Below are 20,190 nucleotides of genomic sequence, written 5' to 3' on the forward strand. Positions count from 1 at the left end.
GTGTGTGTGTGTGTGTGTGTGTGTGTGTGTGTGTGTGTGTGTGTGTGCGTGTGTGCGTGTGTGCGTGTGTGCATGCGTGTGTTTGCATGCTTATAAGAGGTGAAAAAAGACAGAAGAGTAGATCTAAAGTAGATCTAAAAATAGGATCAACAAGTTCATATTACATGTCACTGATACATCTAAATATTCATTTTTCAGTACTTAATAAAATATAAATCACAAAAACAATTTTTGTGGTCCTGCAGCTCTCCTAAAAAGAGAAATTCACACAACCTAATTCCCCTAAAGGTCTCAAATATAAAGTAAAGCAATGACATGATAAAGCAGTTTGTGATCAAATCTGCAGTTTCCTTAGCATGGAGCCCCAGAGAGATGCTGAAGCAGTTAGCAGTTAGGGCAGTTTCCCAGGGGGGCACTTGAAAATCAGTTAACTTCCCCTTAGAGCCCTGCACTTGCTAACATTAGCATGTAGCACATCAATTACCGTCAACACCTAGCATTAGCACAGCCAACTGACAGTTAAAGGTCCCTGTGGGGCTATTTAGAGTCTCCAGACTGAGAGAGACTGACAGAGTGAAGAAGTGACTTTAGCAGTTTGTGCATTAAAGCTGTACAGTGAGTCACAAAGCAAGTTAATGGCTCTTTAGCTAAACAGCAAACACATTAGTCTTAAAAAAAAAGACATGTTGACAAGCTGAGGGCTGACAAGCAGCTGCTCTGCTTCTCTAGAGGGCCTTTTGACTAAATATTCTTAAGTGCCAATAATTCTAATGCATTATGTTGATTGATTGATTAATTCCTAGTAATTCAGCACACACTTAATATTGTCTGCGGGTCCATTTGGCACTGTTAATTAAACCATAAAGTTAAAGCCACAACACCGAGTACTGATGTGAATCTGGGACAAGAACTATTTTTTTTAGGGATGCACGATATTATCAGCACGGTATTGTATCGGCCGATATTAGCGTTAAAGTTAAATATCTGACATCTGCCATTCCATCAAAATAACTCGGATATAAAAGGCGCTGTTTTTGTATGAGAACCCAAAGGTAAGGATGCCTGCAGTGCCAGCACAACGTGATGACGTCACGTGCACCTACCTGATCTGATCACGGCAGAGAGGAAGAAGTCAAAATGTCGGCGGTGTGGAAGTTTTTCATTTGTTGAAGATATCGGATTCCGAAGATTTTTGGACTATGTTGAGCCTCGATACATCATCCCCAGTCATATTTTTCCGACTTAGACTTACCTGAGTTACAAACCATCATTTCCAACGTCACTGAGAAGCTAATAACCGATAGCACTTGGGTGAGTTTTACCAGACATTTGGACGTCAAGTGTTAGCCCCGTTAGCATGATTAGTCTTACAGCACAATGGATAGACAAAAACTTTGAACTTTGAAGGTTGTCCTTCATGCACAAGAGTGCAGAGGATCCCACACTGCAGCTAGGAACCTGGAACAAGCCTCCACAAGTGAGACAGCATCGCAGGTTTACTAATGCTAATAAATAACATTTAACACTTTTCATTTAATATAAGTTAAAGTGCTATGCACATCATATGGCTGTTACTGAATATATGTCACCAGCTCTTACAGATGTTACACAATTTTTGTAGTAAATAAGAGGGCTATGTTCTGACAAATCCAGATACAGATATTCTTTATTGTCATTTGCACCACATGGTGCATGTGGTGGAACGAAATTATGTACACAGGGTCCCAGTTACATCTAACAATAAAAAGTAAAAGAAAAACAGTAATAAGATCTAAGATATGAAGAAAAACATCAACTAAAAATACGCTAAGCACTAATACTGTAGCATAAAAACAATAAAAGCATTACGCCGAACAGAACACGAAAATGAGTCTGTGTAAGCAGATGAGCATGAATGAACACAGCAGCATGAAACAGATCAGCAGTAACGTGATGTGATTTTTCACAGTGATTATCCTGGTTAGAGATTCAAAATATCTGTATCGGTTATTGGCCAAATAAGTTTTAACATATCGGCATATCGGCATATCGACAAAAAAGCCAATATCGTGCATCACTAACTTTTTAGTTAACTATTTTCTTCGGATCCACTGTGGGACGAGACTTTATAAAAGATTATTCCTGCCTACAGCCATCAGTATCTAAAACATATCTTATGAAACAAGGATGAAGAGTTACAACAAGATTTAATTTCCCTTTGGGATTAATAAAGTATTTTTGAATTGAATCGAATTTGATTGAATGAACAAAGAACAATACACCTGCAATAACATACAGGTAAACTGACATTCTTAAAAAGTGATAATTTGTTCCCTAAAAGTGTTGCCGCTCAAAATGTTTTTTAATAGAAATCAGAAATTAGAAGAAAAAAAATAACTTTAGATTATTAGCCTATAGGTCTCTTTCTCAGAATTAAAACAACCAATACTATTATGTCATAAACAAAAAAAATAAAAAATTGGAAATGTTCTGTGATTGCATTAGACTACTGAGGCTCTTTTGGCAAAGTCTATATGACATGAGTTCTACCTGCTGTGGTGAAACCGGCACAAGATAGCCAAGCACTACAAAATCAAGTGTTTGGAGAGAAGCCAAAGCCTATTCCCATATGGCCATGTAGCCATTTACCATAGCTGCTCCACTTCCAACCACCACACTAATCACATTAATCATCTATTTGTTTTAAAACATCATTAGGGATTTACACATACAGATTTGCACATGCATAAACAAACGCACTGAAGCACATGTGCCTTCGGAAGTACACAATGGCGCACTTGATGGGTACAAGTGGGAAGAGAGCCAAATTAACTACCATACGCTAATCACTCCCTAATGGAAGCCCACTCTGCACTTTTAAGTTTGCGTATACGTTTTTGGTAAATATATACATTAATGTGTATTTATTGTGTATGCAACAGGCAAAATGCTAATATCAACATTAAAATAAAGGCTAACCTTGACTGTTTTGGCCAATGTTCTGAGTGCATGAATTAATCCATTTTATGAAGCAGCATTTTGAAAAATACATGCAGTATTGAGTAAATGTCCACCCTTCAGTGTAGTTATGCCTAAAGCGGTATTCATTATTGTGACTGCTGGAGATGATATGAAAAAGGCTGATTCAAAAGATTTTATACTAGAGGTAACTTGAAAGTCTGCAATCAAGGCTAAATGCTATAACTAATAAGAAGAAGAGGGGGAAATGAGCTTTAAAATTATAATGATTTAGTCTTGATTGAAGTGACTTATTCAATATATGATTTAAAGCTGAAAGTCTGACAGGTGAAAAAAAAAAAGTCTCTAGCAACAATTACCTTGAGAGTTAGCATAGCATCTAATAAGCTGCAGACCAAGATGTTATTGCAGATGCTTAACTTTTATTGACTTTGTATTTTTTCTAACTTAATATGTGCAAATAATCTATTTAATGAAGTAAAGAGAGAAGAACGGAGTGGAATATATTCAGTGTAGGTGATATGGCCTTCTAGATTGCACTATGTTCAATTCCTCTATGTTCACCACTCGGTGACTTCTCTTCTTATACACTGTTTCTTTGTGCATGTGATACATGGTTAGACTAACCCTCCTATGTCGAGATTAAGCACCATAGGAACACATCGCTAGGAGGATGGGTGTATAGCGATTGGGTTTTTTAAATGGAGAAAAATCCAATAATTATATCCGTCCAGAGGGAGGGAGAGCTTTTAGGGAGAAGGGGGGCCTGTTATTACTCTCTTTTTCCTTTTCTTTCACTTCACCCCAGATTTTAAGCTGGAGGGGTAACCTAAGAAAAGGAAAGAATGAAGTGGAGGGAGATGAGGCTTATAGCTGAGCTTGCTGTTAAAGTATGTCCTTGTAATTAGCTGAGTATTAGCAGGGGTGACAATGCAAAAGCACTGGGCAGGGAAGCACCCTTTAACGCTCTACTCATTTCCTGAACTTAATCCTCAACGCTTACCCGTAACAGTGTGCACACACACACACACCACACACAACGCAGTCTGGTACAAATTCAGATAAGCAACTGCCCACTATAAAGGGGGGGAAAAACCTCCCTGAGCAAAGTTACACCCAGCAGCTCACCTTCAATCAATCCCTGTTCTTTGCTCAAAGCCATAATGCCGGTTAACTGCAAGGAACAGAACCATGCACGTGCAAACAAACAAAAAACATTTACGTCTGCACATTAGCATCAAGTTATGCTGAGAGATGTTGTCCAAAGTGTGGCAACTGTTTACTTCTTATGTGTCAAGAAGCTTCTACCATCCAACTGTACTCCAGGCAAGTCTTGGTTTCCTGTTTCCTCCGGTTTATGGGGAGAGAAGACGAGGCTACGGGAGCAAAAATCAATTACTTCCAATTAAGTCAACTAGCGACTCTTTCAATGTGCCCTCAAGCCACTCAAGTCTTGCTTGCAATATCACCAGCCCCCACTCCTGCGCCACAAAGGGACACACACACACACACGTACACAACATGCTCATGTACGTGCTCAGTTAAAAAGCCACATCCACTTACTGTGTGACTGTCTTTTATGTTTAGTGGCTAAATTATAGACCTAGAAACAATTACTATGGCACTGGCTAAAAATGCTCTTGAACATTATTGTTGGAGCATTTTCTGTCTGCCATTTCCAACCAACTGTACAGAACATACAATAGCAAATATGAAAAATTGTCTTTTATTGTGCTTTGTTTAAAACACTTGGGTTTGTTAACCAAGCAATGTTTTATTGTTGTTGTTTTTTTAATGGAACAAGGTAATCTTTGAAGCATCAAATTAACACCAACAAACAAAATCACTTCCTATTATTTTGTGGATAACTTGTCGTAAATGTAGCGTAAACTACACAAAACTGAATGCAAATGAATTTCTTTACCAAAAAAAAGGGCTTTTTCAATCCAGGACTTTATTGATTTCTCCTGATTTGCAAAGCATGAGAAAATAACTAAAATAGTTTTGAGACCATTAGTTTGTTTAAATGATGAAAAACGTGAATTTTTGTACCATATATTGTCCTAAAAGCCTTTAATCTGATTTTTTTACGCTCTTGAATTTGACATGATCAGAACATAAAATAACGTGGAATAAATGGTTACATCACAATATAAAAAGAGAGCACAAATAATTTTATTCAAAAAAATGCTGACAAAGAAGTTAATAATAATAGCTTCTGAGAAAAAAAAAAAAAAATACCAGTAATGTATTTCCGAAAGACGTGAGAGATTCTCTTTTCACATCGATTTTGTTCCACCGGTTTAAATCAAAATCGTAAGAGACACCTGAGCTCAGTCCAGAGCACACCAGTGGAGAGTGATTTCTATAGAAAGCATGTTATAAACAGCGCAGAGGGGGACTGCAAATCTTGTCATTGACACAACAGTCTGAGCGAGCGTGTGGCTGCGGATGTGTGTGCACGCCTGCCAGCTCCCAGTCTAGCGCTATTGTCTAACAAGGTCTAATTAGCACTATGGCACAATGAATTAGCATAATTATGCAAACAGGGCTGCGCTAAAGGCCTGGCACAAGGGAAGGCTACAGGGGGGCACCTATTACAACACGCATTCAAATGTGCACAGACACACACACAATCACTTTGACACTAGTGCAACATATTGTATTAAAAAACACGCGGCAATGACAAAATTCCCAAGTTACAAAAATACGAGTAAAAACTTGCTAAAACAATAAAAAGGATTTTTTTTTTTAAAACATTGTTATCCACTGCATGATGTTTTTTTTTTTTTTTATCATTGTAGACTGATACCCCTCCCATTATTATAAATTATAAATCCATCCACCTGCCAGAAACAGTTTCCATACCTCCACAAACATGAGCTATACACAGAAATGATCAGCGCCCCGCCACGCTGCCTACAGTACTCAGCAGTCAGGGCTTATAGTATTTACCAGCGGGGGTGATAGGTGAAGTCGGTGGGAGATAATAGGGATGACTGAGAGGCTGAAAGGCTGGTAACCATTCGCATGATGACAGATGTGTTGAAGAAGGCTCTATTAGACTTCATTAGGATGCTTGGCTTTTGATTACAAGCCACGTTTTCAGCCTTCTAGAGGAACATTTAGTCGTCATCATTTCCAGCACGTTTCTAACAATCATCAAAATGACTACTTGACTAACTGCGTTTACTCAAACTTCAACCTTAAACTGCATCTTTCATTCACTTTCAACTAAAACTTCACCCTAAATCTTTTGACTGACGGTAGTCCCTCGCTACTTTGTGGTTCGTTTATCGCGGACTCGCTCTATCGTGGTTTTGCAAAATAAGAGTGGACATGACACACAAATTGGCTGATTGATGGATGAGCCGCACGATCGGCATGGAATTTTTATTTAAAATAAATGATTTAAAATTATTTAGCACCTGTTGCATATTTGTGCAGCCCAGAGATGCAGAAAAAGCTTCGTCCTGCAGCTTTGTGCAGCCCATACTGCAGGATAAACTTCCTGCTGCAGCTGATCAGCTGTTCAATGTGCAGAGTGGAGAAGTGGGCGTGGCCAAGAGTGCTTGCAGGTGACAGAGCAGCGGAGGCAGGGAGCTGAAATCATGACATTCTGGACTCTTTTAGAGAGTTTAGAGCAGGGCTATTCAACTGGCAGCCTGTGGGCCATTTCCAGACTTCAATCCGGCTCACTTCATAAAAAAAATAATTAATTTTTTTTAAGGGGGGGGGGGGGTGTTTCTGGGTTTGGGTTCTGGTTTTATTGCATTTATGATTCAGTGCCATAAAATAAACAAATTTAAAAGATAACGGATCATTTTAAACTTTGGTTTATTTATATAATGATTTTAATCCCTGGATGTCCAGCCCCCGAGCCGTTGGCTTTCAGAAACTGCAGCCCCCTGAGCGGTTTTATTGAATAGGCCTGGTTTAGAGTTTAGAAACATTGTTTAGAATACTGCAAGAGTGTGGGAAGGGTTTAAAATGCCAAAACCCTCTCAATTACCCATCCACACAGTCTGTGACGCATTTGGGTCACTCCACCCCAAGGGACCGGTATTGCATCCTCAAATCCTGACCCCTTAACAGGGAACAAGCACTTCTAAAAACCCCAAAGATGCGTGCACAAAGCTTTCCTGCAATTACAAGTTCCCGCCGTCAACTCAAAAACTGAGAAGGTCACAAGTTCAGAGTTCAATTAGTTCGAAGTGATGACCTCTAATATGACAGAGGTTCAGTCATTTATTAGTGAGACATAACGAGCTACAAATGTAACTGCCATTTCATGACCTCTGTGTGGCCACAAGGAGGGGGGCGTTCTAGAAGAATGCTTTTAAAAGTGCAAACATGGATGACAGTCACCTTTGACCTATAAAGAATCCCTCCTGTAACACACCTGAGTGACCCCAGAATCAGATTTCATGATGCTCTGGTAAATGTTTTGATTCTACATAAAAAGTCGATACAAAGACTTAATGTATTCTACTTTATGTTCATTTCTTTAGTCGAAATATTTTTTTTATAATGTTTCATAAAGTAGTGTTGTAATACTGTACTGGCTGTATCAGAATTTTAAATTGGGAATATGTGACCTATTCAAAAGGTACGTTTTCCAAGTCCAGACTATGATGTCAGTCTGAAGACAGATTCTCCATTTCCTAAAATCCTTATTGAGATGCCTGTCTGCTCCCCACTTCTTATAACAAAACCGTTGACTCTGGCTTATCTTCACTTTTAAGAAACAACATATTGTTCACGTACGTGCACACTTGTGGAACAAACACAATGGCAGGAGAGGGGGGTCATGCTGTGAGGGGGTAGCACTTTTAAGCTGAATCCACACATTTTGGATGTGGTGGGTTAATCCGGCCAGGCTTTTTAGCCCGCTATTCAGAAGGACAAGGACCCCAAGGATTTGGGCTTGTCCACACCTCAGGGGTAGGGGATTATCAAGACAGCAGGAAAGGTGGAGAGCGTACGAGGGCGGGTGATTGGAAAATGTGGTTATTAGCATGGTAGCAGCAGTGGATTATTACAAGTGTACCTACCTGTATATATTTGAAAGAGCAAACATAAAAGTGTATGTTTGTGGATTAAGCAAGGTTTCTGTCTGACTCCCACCCCCAAAAACATACCCCAGAGCCCTGACAGGGTCACCTCTGGGCCTTTCAGAGCCTCCTCTCAACCAATCCTAATTGATCTCACGCATTACTAGTCCCAAACATGAGACGGAGAACAGGAGGGAAATGGTTGCCCCATTGTTTGAGGAACGAGGTCTTTTTGCTATAGTGGCTTTACACTCCTTACACACACACATGCACACATACACACACGTTCCACCTCTGGCATGCCCACCCACCTTCTCCCCCTATTCTCCTCTCCCTTCCTCTATGCTCTCATCTCCGGCTGTGCTAATCCATTGGCCAAGTCAGGAACTCTGTTACCCATCTGGCCAAGCATGACTCCAGCTGAGAGGGACGGAGGGGTGGAGAGAAAAATGAGGGACGCTATGGAGAGGGATTGTAAATTGAGAAAGAGGGAATGTGAAAGGGGGGTGCGGTTGTCATTATGTCTCGATTGGAACCAAGGACATCTTTATAATAATTATTACTATGTAGATAGGTAAACACATGCGTAAGAGCATCAATGAAGTATCCACAAATCAAAGGCAATTGTAAAGAGCACAAAGTTGACACAAGGATTTTTTTTTTTTAATGCCTGCAACTTTTTGCAAAGAAAGGAGATTGTCCATTCTAGGAGGTAAAATATTTAAATGCCACTAATCTCTGCTATAAATTATAGCATTTGATTACATCAACAACAAGAAAAAAGCCAGCTTTCCTGTTGTTCATCCCTGACTTATTCTGAAACCGCCTGGCTGCTCTCACCAACCCCTGACATTTTCTATCATTTAAGGTCAGCTGTGGCTGAGTGGTTAGAGCAGTCGTCCTCCAATGGAAGAGCTGGGGGTTCGATTCCACCAGCAGTCACATGCTGACGTGTCCCTGGGCAAGACACTGAACCCCTCATTGCCTCCGATGTGTGTTTCATTGGTGTATGAATGTGATAAAGCTCTGATTAGTCTTTGTATAGAAATAGTAGAGTGCTGTATGAATGGGTAAATGAGGACACAGATTGTAGAGTAAAGCCTTTTGAGTATCTTAATAAGATAGAAAGTTGCTAAATAACTACAGTCCATTTACCATATCCTGAAGATGGACAAACACAGAGTGCAACACATAATGACTTAAAACAGAATACTAAATATTTTAATGCTTTAGGATTATAGAACTAAATATATTTTTATTGTTTTCTGTGTTTTTATTATTGTTTAAGCATAAATATCTTTGTAGCTTCTAACAATCTTTTGCATTATTGTCTTATTAATTTATTTTGCAGTAAAGAACGCAAATTTCCGAAATTCAGGTCACATATTAGGCAAAATATATTGTGAATATAATGACATAAAACGGTGACCTAATAAGAATATTTAACTTATAGTAATCCTTTGAAATCTAAAAAAAAAAAAAAAAAACACAGACTGTGACTGTTGCTGTCTGTAAACAAGTAGCCATGCACATATGAACTGATTCATTGTGATAAATACAAAACTACAGAAATATTTACAGCACAGAGTGTAATGCTTCAAAAAATACTTTTTAAAATTAAAATTACACTTCCCATTTAAACCAAGTGAAATATCTTTTTTTTTATTTTCACCCAAACCACTCTTGCCATCGACTTACAATGCTGCAACCTACTTTCTGTTTTTTTAGGCACATTTAAAGGTATTTGGTCAGAAATGGTACATAAAAACTGCTAAAAACCCACACAATATAACACACTTTCCCTAAACCAATCCTCTAACAGCATAAACTATAACTTTGTTGTGCATGTCATGCAGGGCTTAATTTGTAAACCGATCGTTGCCAGAACACAAATACCAAGCGGACCGGCTGGTGGCGGTGGGGGGTCCTGGGGAACGCACCCTGACAGAATGAGAGAGTTCCCGGATCTTGTTCTGGCGAGATCCGTTTCAAATGAAGCATAACCATTTGATTGAGATACACGAGTAGAGAATTGTAACAGTGAACGAGGACAAGACAACAATGCAGCACTAATACTTGTAAGCTTGTGAACAACACAATTGTATCAGTGTGCATGTGTTTCAATATTAATAAAAAAACAGAGAGAAATATGAGTAAAACAAAAGCATTGAAATACTGGCATGAATACGCTAAGAAAACGACACCTTCATAATAGTACAATAAAATATGCACTTACAGACATTTCCAGTGTTGTCAAAGCTGTTGAGTACTTCATTAACTCTAAGAGGTCCCAGGTTCTCCCTGAGAAATGCAAACATATAGATAAATATACTGTTTTCTGCACGAGTACTGGTCAAAACATGGCTCCATCAAACACAGATTGGCTCTTATCTAATATTCAAGTTGCAAACAAATTATCTTTACATGTGCTATATTTCTACAATATAAAATATCATTAATGTAAAATATAAACTATTAAATACTTTAAAAATCTTCTATTTTTTTCTTCAAATTTTCTTTTAGATTTTATCTATAAAAGCAAAAACTTTTGAAAGACATTTAAAGCATACGCCTTAACATTTTATGCAGTGGAGCTGCTACAGCATCAACTACAAAATTAAGATAAGGTATATTTGAAATTTTGATCAAAAAGCAACAAGCTGAAATCATTTTCAGTTAGATTTTTTTTTTTTCTCAGTGATTTTGTGACGTGACAAATTTACACTATGTGTGAGAAACTTTTTTGAAGCATATACCTGAGGAAGGCACTGTACTCTGGAAAGTAGACACTTTTGTACTCCACCCACTGGTCATCTGAGGTATTACTGTGTTCACAAAGTGTTTTCCTGATGAAAAGGTCAAAGGTGGCGAATCTGCGAACAGACACCTCTTTAACCTCTGGACCATCTGTCTCCTTCTGATGCAACACCTGTGAGAGAAACAAGAGGAGTGGAAGAATTTTAGGATGATAGACAAATCTCATTCATTCGTCCTAATCTGTGACGCATGCAGAATTGATGGGTCATGTTTTATGAAGAAGAGTGTTTTATGAATACTAATATACAACACAGATCGTCAAGACTTTCAGCTAGTTTTACATTGGTTTTGGAAGAATACATTAATCACTATATGCAGTCATAGTCTACGAGCCCAGTCAGTTTGCCTCTTTTGACCCTAATCAGCATCTTCTCTCCATCATAAAGCTGAATTAATGACATGTTTAATTACCACAACAAGCCATCTGTACTAATCTAAAATGTCTTCTTGAGTCTGGTGTTTTTATCTGCTATTACTGCTTCTGAAAGTCCTTCTATTCTTCTTGTTATTCTGCTGTGACTTTATACCTTAGTAGCAAAGTTGCTTGCTTTTCAAAAGGACAATGGACACTTCTAAAATATATATATATGTATCATTTGGAAACCAATCAAACAACATGATAAATAATCGGTCTACATTTTTAGTTCCAATAGATTTTAAAATGGTGCATGTTTCAGCCAGCAGTGTTGCTTAAAGCGTTATACCTGTCTCAGAAGAGTCCATCTGGCCCGGGCAACACGAGTAGCAACACAGGTTCCTCCCCGGGAGGTGCGGGTTTTAGCTGCGCAGGGGTCTTCATTTTTGTTGGCTGTACACGATGAAACCGGCTCGGTTTTCTCTGCTGAGCCGGTGGAGTCTCTCTCCATCTTATTACCGTCGAAAAATCCTTGTCGGATAAATCTGTGAGCAGACTTCACACTAAATATTTGTCACAGTTGATATTAATGACAAGGGTACTATGTAGAAAAAAGCATGGCTTCTTGTAAAATGTAACAAATTATAAAAGATCACAGACATGGCTCTACTGAAATCACCTGTTACATTTTACTTCCGTACACGCTTGCCAATCCAGCCATAAAAGTAGATCACTGAAGCTATCGTTCTCGATTTGTCAGTTCTAACTGTGAGCTCGGCTCCGTTGAGTTCGATTAGCTTAGCCTGGCTAGTCTCCCTACGTCACCAAGCTGGCTTTGTTTAGGAAGTTGAATGCACGTGCCTAGAAATGTTACCGTTTCAAGTTGATTTACGACGAAATAGTAAATGTTAACGTCCTAAATGCATATTTTTTTAACCGTATACGGCGCTTTTATCTACGTAAATATCACATACAGCTGCTGATAGTAACGGATAGCTAAATAGCACCACCTAAACACAGCTGTAATGGTGAAACCTTCTAAATGTTTTTGTCTCCGTGTTCCTCTGCTTGTCTCCGTTCACTTTCTCGGGTAAAGTTCTGTAAGCTTCCAGTGTCCAAACGGTTACGGCTGTCCTTGTCTGCCCAGCGTTGTTGCACGTCGGTAAGGGTGTTCAGTAAATGTTAAAGATGCTTCTTGTTTTCACCTTTGGCTTGGTGTTCGGTTTCTATCCGTTAAATTGTCGAGAACGGTTTCTTTAGGTTATAGGGCTGAACGTGACCTCAGTGTCCAAACGCCTATTTACATTGTTATAATTCCAACTGAACGATACCACAGCAGCTTTACCATAATCTTTTTGTGTTATGCTATTTCTTACAAGATATGCAAACTATAAAAGTGGATATAAAGATATGAAAACTTCATATTAGGTATATATGATTTGAGAAGTTGCCACTTTTATGTTCTTGGCAATAAAATAGACAAGTATGAATTTCTGTTTGGGTCATTTTGGTGCAGAAAACATTTATTTATACATTGATTGCTTTTTTTTTTTTTTTAGCTTTAATCCAGTGGCATCTTTCCACAATTATTATAAAGTTGTTTTTTGTTTTTCAGGAAACCTCTGATTCGCCAACAGGTCGTCTCCGCTCGGTCACAGACAAGTACAAGAACTTGCAGGAGTATTTCATCAGGAGACTGAAGGCAGTGTATTCTAGGTTTTCCAATACACCTGATCATTCTGTGGTGAGATCTGTTTTCTGCTCATGGTTTTTTGAGCATAAACTCAGCATAGTTAGGTTAAATAATTATATTACAGTTTTTAACATTTTTGATTGCGCTCTAAGTTCATCAGTTCCCTGTTGACTTGTTGTAAAACATCAAAATGTGTTTATTGTCTGTTATAATAATCAATGTGGCGTCAGAAGCGCAGTATTTGAATATTTGTGTGGGATTACAAGTGGAATTTGACATCTCCTGTGCATCCATCTATCTGGATTTGGAACACTTCACTTTATTGAAAATTGATTATATTTTTTCACAGGTGCATGGGCATAATCACATTTACTTCATCCGAGATGATGGCATCTACAGAACAAACAAACGAGATGGTAAGAACTAAACATGGTTTTAGTTTAGTGGATAATCTTATCAACTGATTAAACCAGAAACTCGGCAGCAGAAAACTTTTAAAGCTTACCCTTCTATAAAACAAGATTATGGAACTATCTTAAAAGTATACCTATATGTTTATGTGTTTCCATGTCCTTCAACTTTTTTGGAAAACTACCAGTAATATTTTGCATTCGCCATATTAGCAGGTGAACTGGAGCCTGAGCATGTGGTGAACCTGGAACAAGCTTGTAGAGACGAAGAGAAGACAAAACCTGAGAATGAAGAACGATCTCAGTGGACAATCCAGAGAATACGTCTGTCTCCGCATGAGAAGCATCTCGCCGCCACGCTAAAATGTAGTCACAAAGAAGAGCTAAGGTAAATTAAACATAAATAGTTTAACCTTTTGTGTGCTTTGTATTAACAGTTTGAGTGAAATATCTTGTTTTTTTTATTATGATAAACAAGGTGTGTGGTTGTGCGACTTGGAGAGAAAAAACTGTCCCGTTTGAATCTACACATCCTACTCAAGCTAGAGAGAGTCCTCAGCTTTGGTAAACTGTTGCTTAATTTGTTTGAATAATTTGGAAAAAGTTGTGCTACAGGTGACAGAGTCTGACTGAAATAGAAGGTTCTTGTTTGCATGAGTGAAGAGTGGGCCTCGGATGATGTCCTGTTTTACACAACACTGGAAGGCCTACGCTCCAGCGCGGTGTTTCGTCTGGACCTGACCTCCAGTGGAAGTAAAATAACGTGTGTGTATGAGGAAGCTCAGCCTGAGTAAGTGCACAATGTGTGGCACGTACACAGTCTCTACTACTAAATAACGTGTAAAATGTATTCAACTTCCCCACTTCTCCCAGTGTGTTTGTTGAGGTTGCCCAGTCAAGAGACCGACAAATCCTGACCATCAACAGCAACAGCAGAACCAGTTCAGAGGTGCTACTAATCGATGGAGCAACTTCCCAGTTAAAGCCTTTTCTGGTTCAGTCTCGCCAGCTGGACCTCCTGTACCATGTGGAGCACTGGAAAGGTCACCTTATTATACTGGCAAACACGGGGCCAGAACAAGAATATCAGGTAGAGTTTGTACAGCGCACAATCAAGGTGCATAAATTAAATCAAAACCATGTCAACTTTGTTGCATTAAATTGCTTGATGTAGAAAATTGCTCCTGAGGTCATAATTGTCTGTACGAGCTTTTCACGCTGATGTATACCCAGGAAATTATTGTTTCTGCTAACCTCTTTTTGCATCAAAGAGTTACCTATGAAATAATAAAATTTTTTTACTATTATTTACTTTGGTGCCCTGCAATTTTTCTTCATCGACAATTTGCTGTGATTTTTTTTAAAATAAAATATTAAATTAATTCAAACATTGAACAATCTAATGATACATTCTAGTTTAAACTTTTTCTGAGCAAAAGGCTTTATTCTTTCATATTTATCAGGTGGTGCAGACTCCCCTCTCTGAGCCGTCCATGGCGTCGTGGCTGTCTTTGTATACTCCTGATCCTGGTTATACAGTCAAAGACATGGATGTGGTCGGAGACCATTGTGTGCTGCTTGTAAGAACGCCAGCGAGTGAACTCGCTCTGATTGTGGTTTCACTGACTCGTCCCAAACACCCAAAGATTATAAAGGTCAGTATGACAGAGTCAAGGATTAATTAGAGGTAAAACTCCGTTTGGACTTGCTTATTTGTTGCCTTGTCATCATCAGTCTTGTATTTGCCTTTTGCTTACTCTTCGTCTTCATTTTCGGATGTTTTATTGCTTTCTGTTTTGGATCTTGGTTATAAAGTCTCATGTTTTTATTCTATATTTGTACCCAAGCTCCCCACCTGGGCTTTTGCCATCGAAACCAAGAAACCAGGCTTGGCAGACCATCAAGATGAGTTCGAATTCCTCCTATCATCTCCAGTCCAACCACCTGCGCCATACACTTTATATCCCAAGAAAGGGCTTCTTTTATCAGGCACTGGTAATGTTTCCTCTCCAGAGAACCGAGCCAAGTATGTCACAACACGTTTGGAAGCCTGCAGCCAAGTAAGAACATTTGATGAGCCTTATCAGCAGCAACATAAACATTCTGTAGTTTAAAAAAACATGTCTACTGATAATTTTTATTGGAATTTGACCAGCAACACCCCCTGAACAGAAGGGCAAGTGATGACTGCACGCAACCAATTTTAGGCTTGATGTTGAGGTAATTTAAAATAAAGTTAAATACTCCATTCTTCAACATGTTCTCCCTGCATCCAGGATGGTACCTTGGTGCCAGTGACACTGTTCCATGCAGTGCCTATGGAGAGTCTGAGCCAAGTGCCTTTGCTCGTCCATGTGTACGGAGCCTATGGTAGAGATCTCTGCATGGACTTCTGCCCTGTAAGAAGAATGCTGTTGGAGGAGGGCTGGGCACTGGCTTACTGTCACATCAGGTACTGCTTTAAAAGTATTTTGATTTACGCTGTTTTTTTTTTTTTTTTTTTTTTTTTTACTGATAGCAGTTAGTTACCATGCTTATAAAATACCTCAAATATTTTAGTGCATATATTCCAAGAAATTTAATAATTTTTTCAGTTTCCTCTGTTTTTCTTTAAATCCTAATTTGTGTTTAGGAGCATTTTGGCAAATTAATCTACTCAAATCTTAAAATCGACATCCTCCCTGACTGTTTGGAGCTGCAGGGCTGTAAACTGACATTCAACAGCAAAACAATGACATACACTTTTAATTTTCTATTTATCCATTATCGTTTACCTGCTTTTTGTGTTGCGGGGGGTCACTGGTGCCCATGTCCTGCAGTCACTGCGCAAGAGCCGGGGCATACCCTGGACAGGTCGAAAGTCCATCACTGGGACACATGGAGAACCATTCAGTCTCTCACTCACACCTAGAGACAATTTAGAGTTACCTATCAGCCTAGCATGCATGTTTTTGGTTTGTGGGAGGAAACTGGAGTACCCGGGGAAAACCCACGCATGCACGGAGAGAACATGCAAACTCCACCCAGACCGTCCAGGATTTGAGCCGGGGCGACCTGCTAGTTTTACCATCTGTCCATTATGTTTTTAAGGCTATGCAGAGGTGTGGATGGTTTATATTGGAACATTGTAATCTGACTGTTGTGAAACAACCAATAGCACTTTTGTGCCTCTTTTTCACAACCAAACTACTTGACATCAAACTGATTTCAGCTATTTATAATGGCAATTTACCATGAGAGGAGTAAAACGAGTAAAATACCACATGTACACTTGAAGTACCTGGCCAGTCAAAAATGTGCAGCATTGCAAACCTTCCTAATGTAATCCATGTACTCTTAAAAGCTGTGGGGTTTTTTGTTTTGTTTTGTTTTTTGTAATTTGCTGCAGGAAAATGTACTAAAGTCATGACTAATAATACAATTAAAAGTTCTCACTTCATGTGTTGATGTGAACATACGTTTTGCTTTTTACACTCTGTAGAGGTGGAGGAGAGCGTGGCCTTTCCTGGCAAAGACAGGCTCGAGTGGAAGGGAAGGAGAGGGAAGTAGAGGACCTCCAAGCCTGTCTCCATCACCTTTTCTCTTTAGGAATCTCTTTTCCTTCACTCACTGCCCTTACAGCCTGCAGTGCTGGAGCTGTGCCAGTGGGAGCACTATGCAACAAAAACCCGAACTTGATGCGGGCTGTAACGCTGCAAGTAAGATGTTAAATGTCAAGAAGTTTCTTTTTTTGTGTGTGTGATAGCTTATATCTTTTTAAACTGTGTGTGGATGGAATATTGTAGCCTGTGTTCCTCAGAGGCAGATAATTAAATTAAAATATGAAAAGGTATACTACAAATTGAACATCTTAAATCGGTTGCATTACAGGTTTTTATTGTGAAAGAAAGCATCCACACTTATTCGAAGCATTTCACTTCTGTGTGCAGGCTCCTTTTCTGGATGTGTTGGGAACTATGGAGAATCCCAGTCTTCCTCTGACTTTGGAGGATAGAGATGAATGGGGGGACCCTGTGGGGAACTTGAAACACAAACATATCATTTCTTCCTACTGTCCCCTTCACAACATTAAATCTCAGGTATTCAGAGAAAGATGGAAAAAGTGAAGGGGAAATGTTGCTGCTGTTATTTATGTGAATGACAGTGTAAAAGTGAAGAACATTTTGCTTATTTTTAAACCATTGAAGGCCTTTTAAAGTAGAACCGAGATAATGTGTTTTTGATTTTGTGCTTGTGGGAGACAGCAGTATCCATCGATGTTGCTGACAGCCTACAGCGGTGACCCCAGAGTTCCCCTGGAGGGTGTCCTCAAATACACTGAGCGTCTTAAAGAAGCCATTCATGCACACTTCAGCATGAAACCTGAAACAGGTACTTCCACACATACACAACACGTTTGTCATTTTCATTCATAAGCCAGAATACTAAAGCCTTTAATGTTTTATGCTGTTATTTGGATGTTACTTTGATATATAACACACATTAAGAACATTGTTAGACCAAACACACACCATTGTGGCTTCCCAGTAGGACAATATGCCCACTGTGGCCAAAAAAAAAAAAAAAAAACAGTTTGAGAAACCTGCAACCCACAAAGCCCAGTGGATCTGTTGCAAATCTGTACAGAAACCAAAGAACATCAACAGGGGTCCAGTTCCCATACTCTGATAGTTCAGAACTGTTTATGTAACCCAGTTTGATATTGAAATTCCAAAATAACAAAGAACCTATTTGTAGGTACTGTAGCAGTCATGTTGTAACGGTAAAAAAAAAATCAAACACATATTTATTCATGTTTAAATGACCGAGAAATTTCTCAACAGGTTTAAATCTCTACAAAGTACTTCCTGCAATAATTTTTCATTGCAGGTGCACAAACCCAGTTTTAAGAAACATGATTTAATAAACATTTGCATAAACGTGTGTGGTCATAGGCTAAATCTGCAAATCAGTTTTTGAATACATGCAAGGAGCTGCATACCTGGAAATATTTAATCACATATTCTGTGGATTTTCTTTTACCTCACTGCAATAAATCGTAAATTTGTGAACCTTTTACAAGTTTTTAATTTGCTTTTCACTCAAAATGACAAAGTAGGTTGACCATGCCCTTCACATTTTTTTGCCATGTATTTTTATGAATGGTTGAGAAAAGATTTTTTTATATATCTGTAGAGTGTGTGATACTGATATACAATCAGCAAGATGCTTGTTTGTGCATCAGCTCTGAGAAATGTGTTGGCTACTGCTTTATTTCACTGTGTAACCGTGCTTTAGGTGAAATGATGGATTCCACAACTACCAATTGCACTGTCATATCTCTTTTTTTTTATCTAATAATTTCATAGGCTCAGACAACATTGACTGTTTTAATTTATGGCTGGTGGTTTTATATAGCCATTTCATGGACTACAGTTGTGTTCGGTGGTGTATAGAAGAATTTCTTTGTCTACAACATTCCCTTCTGAGCTCTTGTAGGGAAAAAAACCTTTAAATATATATATATATATATATATATATATATATATATATATAAAATTTTCTTCATTTTTTTTTTGTTTTGTGAAGAGCACTTAAGTTTGATGTCACATTGTAATAATTCCAAATTTGGGAATGGCAATTAGGAGACATTTCTACATTAAAAAATTGTTTGCACCCTTTTTTAAAAACAATTTTCTGCACCTTTGTTTGGATAAAGGTGTTTTCCTGGGTGCATGGCAGATGGGATTTCAAATTCCGCATAGATTTTTCTATTTGCTTTTAGGTGTTATTTCTGCTTCAACTGCGGTTTTATAGCATGGGATCATCTCCCAATAGCAGTGTCAATGTGAAGGTCAGGAGAGGCAGCAGTAATAGGTGTATGGGTGTCTGGGGATGTCTGTCCAAAGTGTAGCATTGGTCTCGTTGTGGTAAAGCCTGTGCATATGTCAGCTAATTGCTCTCATTTTCCCCAGACAGGCTCTTTCTCCCTCTCACTTATAATCTTCTTTCACCACGTTGGTGGTACTCCTTATTTACACCCCTTCTCTCTCTCTCACACGCGCACACCGCCTCCTCTCTTCCTGTTTCAAATGCACATATTATCTCTCTCCTTCACCATCTCACGCTCCTGTTGTTCATGCACACACCAAGCAGCTTTAGTGCCTGTGCATATGTGTCTCTAATCTGTCTCTCTCTCTGTTCTCCTGAGTCTTTGATAAAGTGCTGATGGCATAGACACATCCAGGCGGGTGGGCAGGCCCATTAGCATGGTAAAGAGATAGTGTATCAGAACAGGAGATTAGTCTCCACAGACTGGGAGCTGTCAAGGTCAAGACCACACTTGTGAAACAGTCAGTACCACAGGGAAAAGAAAGGTGGATAATTTAGAAAGGACAGTCAAAAGTAACCAAGATGCAGAGCATACAAGATAAATGTTTAACATAATATTTAAGTCTTTGTCTTTATTTCCCCTTTAGATTGTAAACAGACACCAAACATAGTTCTTAACCTCCAACCTGGAGTAAATCACCTCGGACCTGAAAATTTTGAGCAGATTCTGGAGGAGGTAAGAGACTGGGATGGTGTGGCTACATCTGAATGTTTCAATCCTACTTCTTTGTCTAAAAGAGTTTCCTTTTTAAAATGCTGCATTTTACGTTCAACCTAATAATGTTCTCACTTTTACATCAAAAATGAAATGTTGAACTGTTAAGATTGAAGCTTTGCTATGTCCTTTTTATGCTCTGTCTGATACAGGAGGCCCTCAAGCTTGCATTTCTTTACACAGAACTAAGTCTGGGCGGTCCACGGCCTCGACGCAAGAGGAAGAGATAGCATCGCTGCCAAGAGGCAAACATTTACATTTACAATTACAACTCAGATGACATCGATGGGCAAATCTTTAACAATACTCTTAAAGAA

At 38.8% G+C, this 20,190-nt stretch overlaps 2 protein-coding genes across 2 annotated transcripts in view; one reads left to right on the top strand and one right to left on the bottom strand.

The window, feature by feature from the left end:
- Nucleotides 1-11,698, bottom strand: part of camkmt (calmodulin-lysine N-methyltransferase) — a 133,033-nt gene extending 121,335 nt beyond the window's left edge. The window contains exons 1-3 of the mRNA XM_037697436.1: nucleotides 11,534-11,698; nucleotides 10,769-10,941; nucleotides 10,249-10,313 (exon numbers count right to left, since the gene is read on the bottom strand). Coding sequence (XP_037553364.1) covers nucleotides 10,249-10,313; nucleotides 10,769-10,941; nucleotides 11,534-11,695 — 400 coding nt within the window. The 5' untranslated portion in view covers nucleotides 11,696-11,698. The remainder of the gene's footprint in view (nucleotides 1-10,248; nucleotides 10,314-10,768; nucleotides 10,942-11,533) is intronic.
- Nucleotides 11,699-12,182: 484 nt separating this feature from the next.
- On the top strand, nucleotides 12,183-20,185 carry prepl (prolyl endopeptidase like). The gene is made up of 15 exons (XM_037679468.1): nucleotides 12,183-12,346; nucleotides 12,800-12,928; nucleotides 13,227-13,293; nucleotides 13,501-13,675; nucleotides 13,766-13,851; nucleotides 13,951-14,077; nucleotides 14,161-14,377; nucleotides 14,751-14,942; nucleotides 15,135-15,347; nucleotides 15,564-15,739; nucleotides 16,769-16,985; nucleotides 17,217-17,366; nucleotides 17,532-17,658; nucleotides 19,746-19,834; nucleotides 20,026-20,185. Exons 1-15 carry the CDS (start codon nucleotides 12,227-12,229, stop codon nucleotides 20,101-20,103), a joined length of 2,163 nt encoding a protein of 720 aa, XP_037535396.1. The 5' UTR covers nucleotides 12,183-12,226; the 3' UTR covers nucleotides 20,104-20,185.
- The last annotated feature ends 5 nt before the right edge of the window (nucleotides 20,186-20,190 follow it).

This window comes from Nematolebias whitei, chromosome 1, assembly GCF_014905685.2.
Source record: "Nematolebias whitei isolate Nwh7 chromosome 1, NemWhi1, whole genome shotgun sequence".
Lineage (NCBI taxonomy): Eukaryota > Metazoa > Chordata > Actinopteri > Cyprinodontiformes > Rivulidae > Nematolebias > Nematolebias whitei.

What these genes read in the sequence shown, in the direction of transcription:
- prepl (XM_037679468.1), top strand. Translation starts at nt 12,227, where the DNA reads ATGTTTTTGTCTCCGTGTTCCTCTGCTTGTCTCCGTTCACTTTCTCGG. An exon ending in TATGAGGAAGCTCAGCCTGA is followed by an intron (nt 14,078 to 14,160) that starts GTAAGTGCACAA and finishes CACTTCTCCCAG; the next exon opens with TGTGTTTGTTGAGGTTGCCC. An exon ending in GTTTGGAAGCCTGCAGCCAA is followed by an intron (nt 15,348 to 15,563) that starts GTAAGAACATTT and finishes CCCTGCATCCAG; the next exon opens with GATGGTACCTTGGTGCCAGT.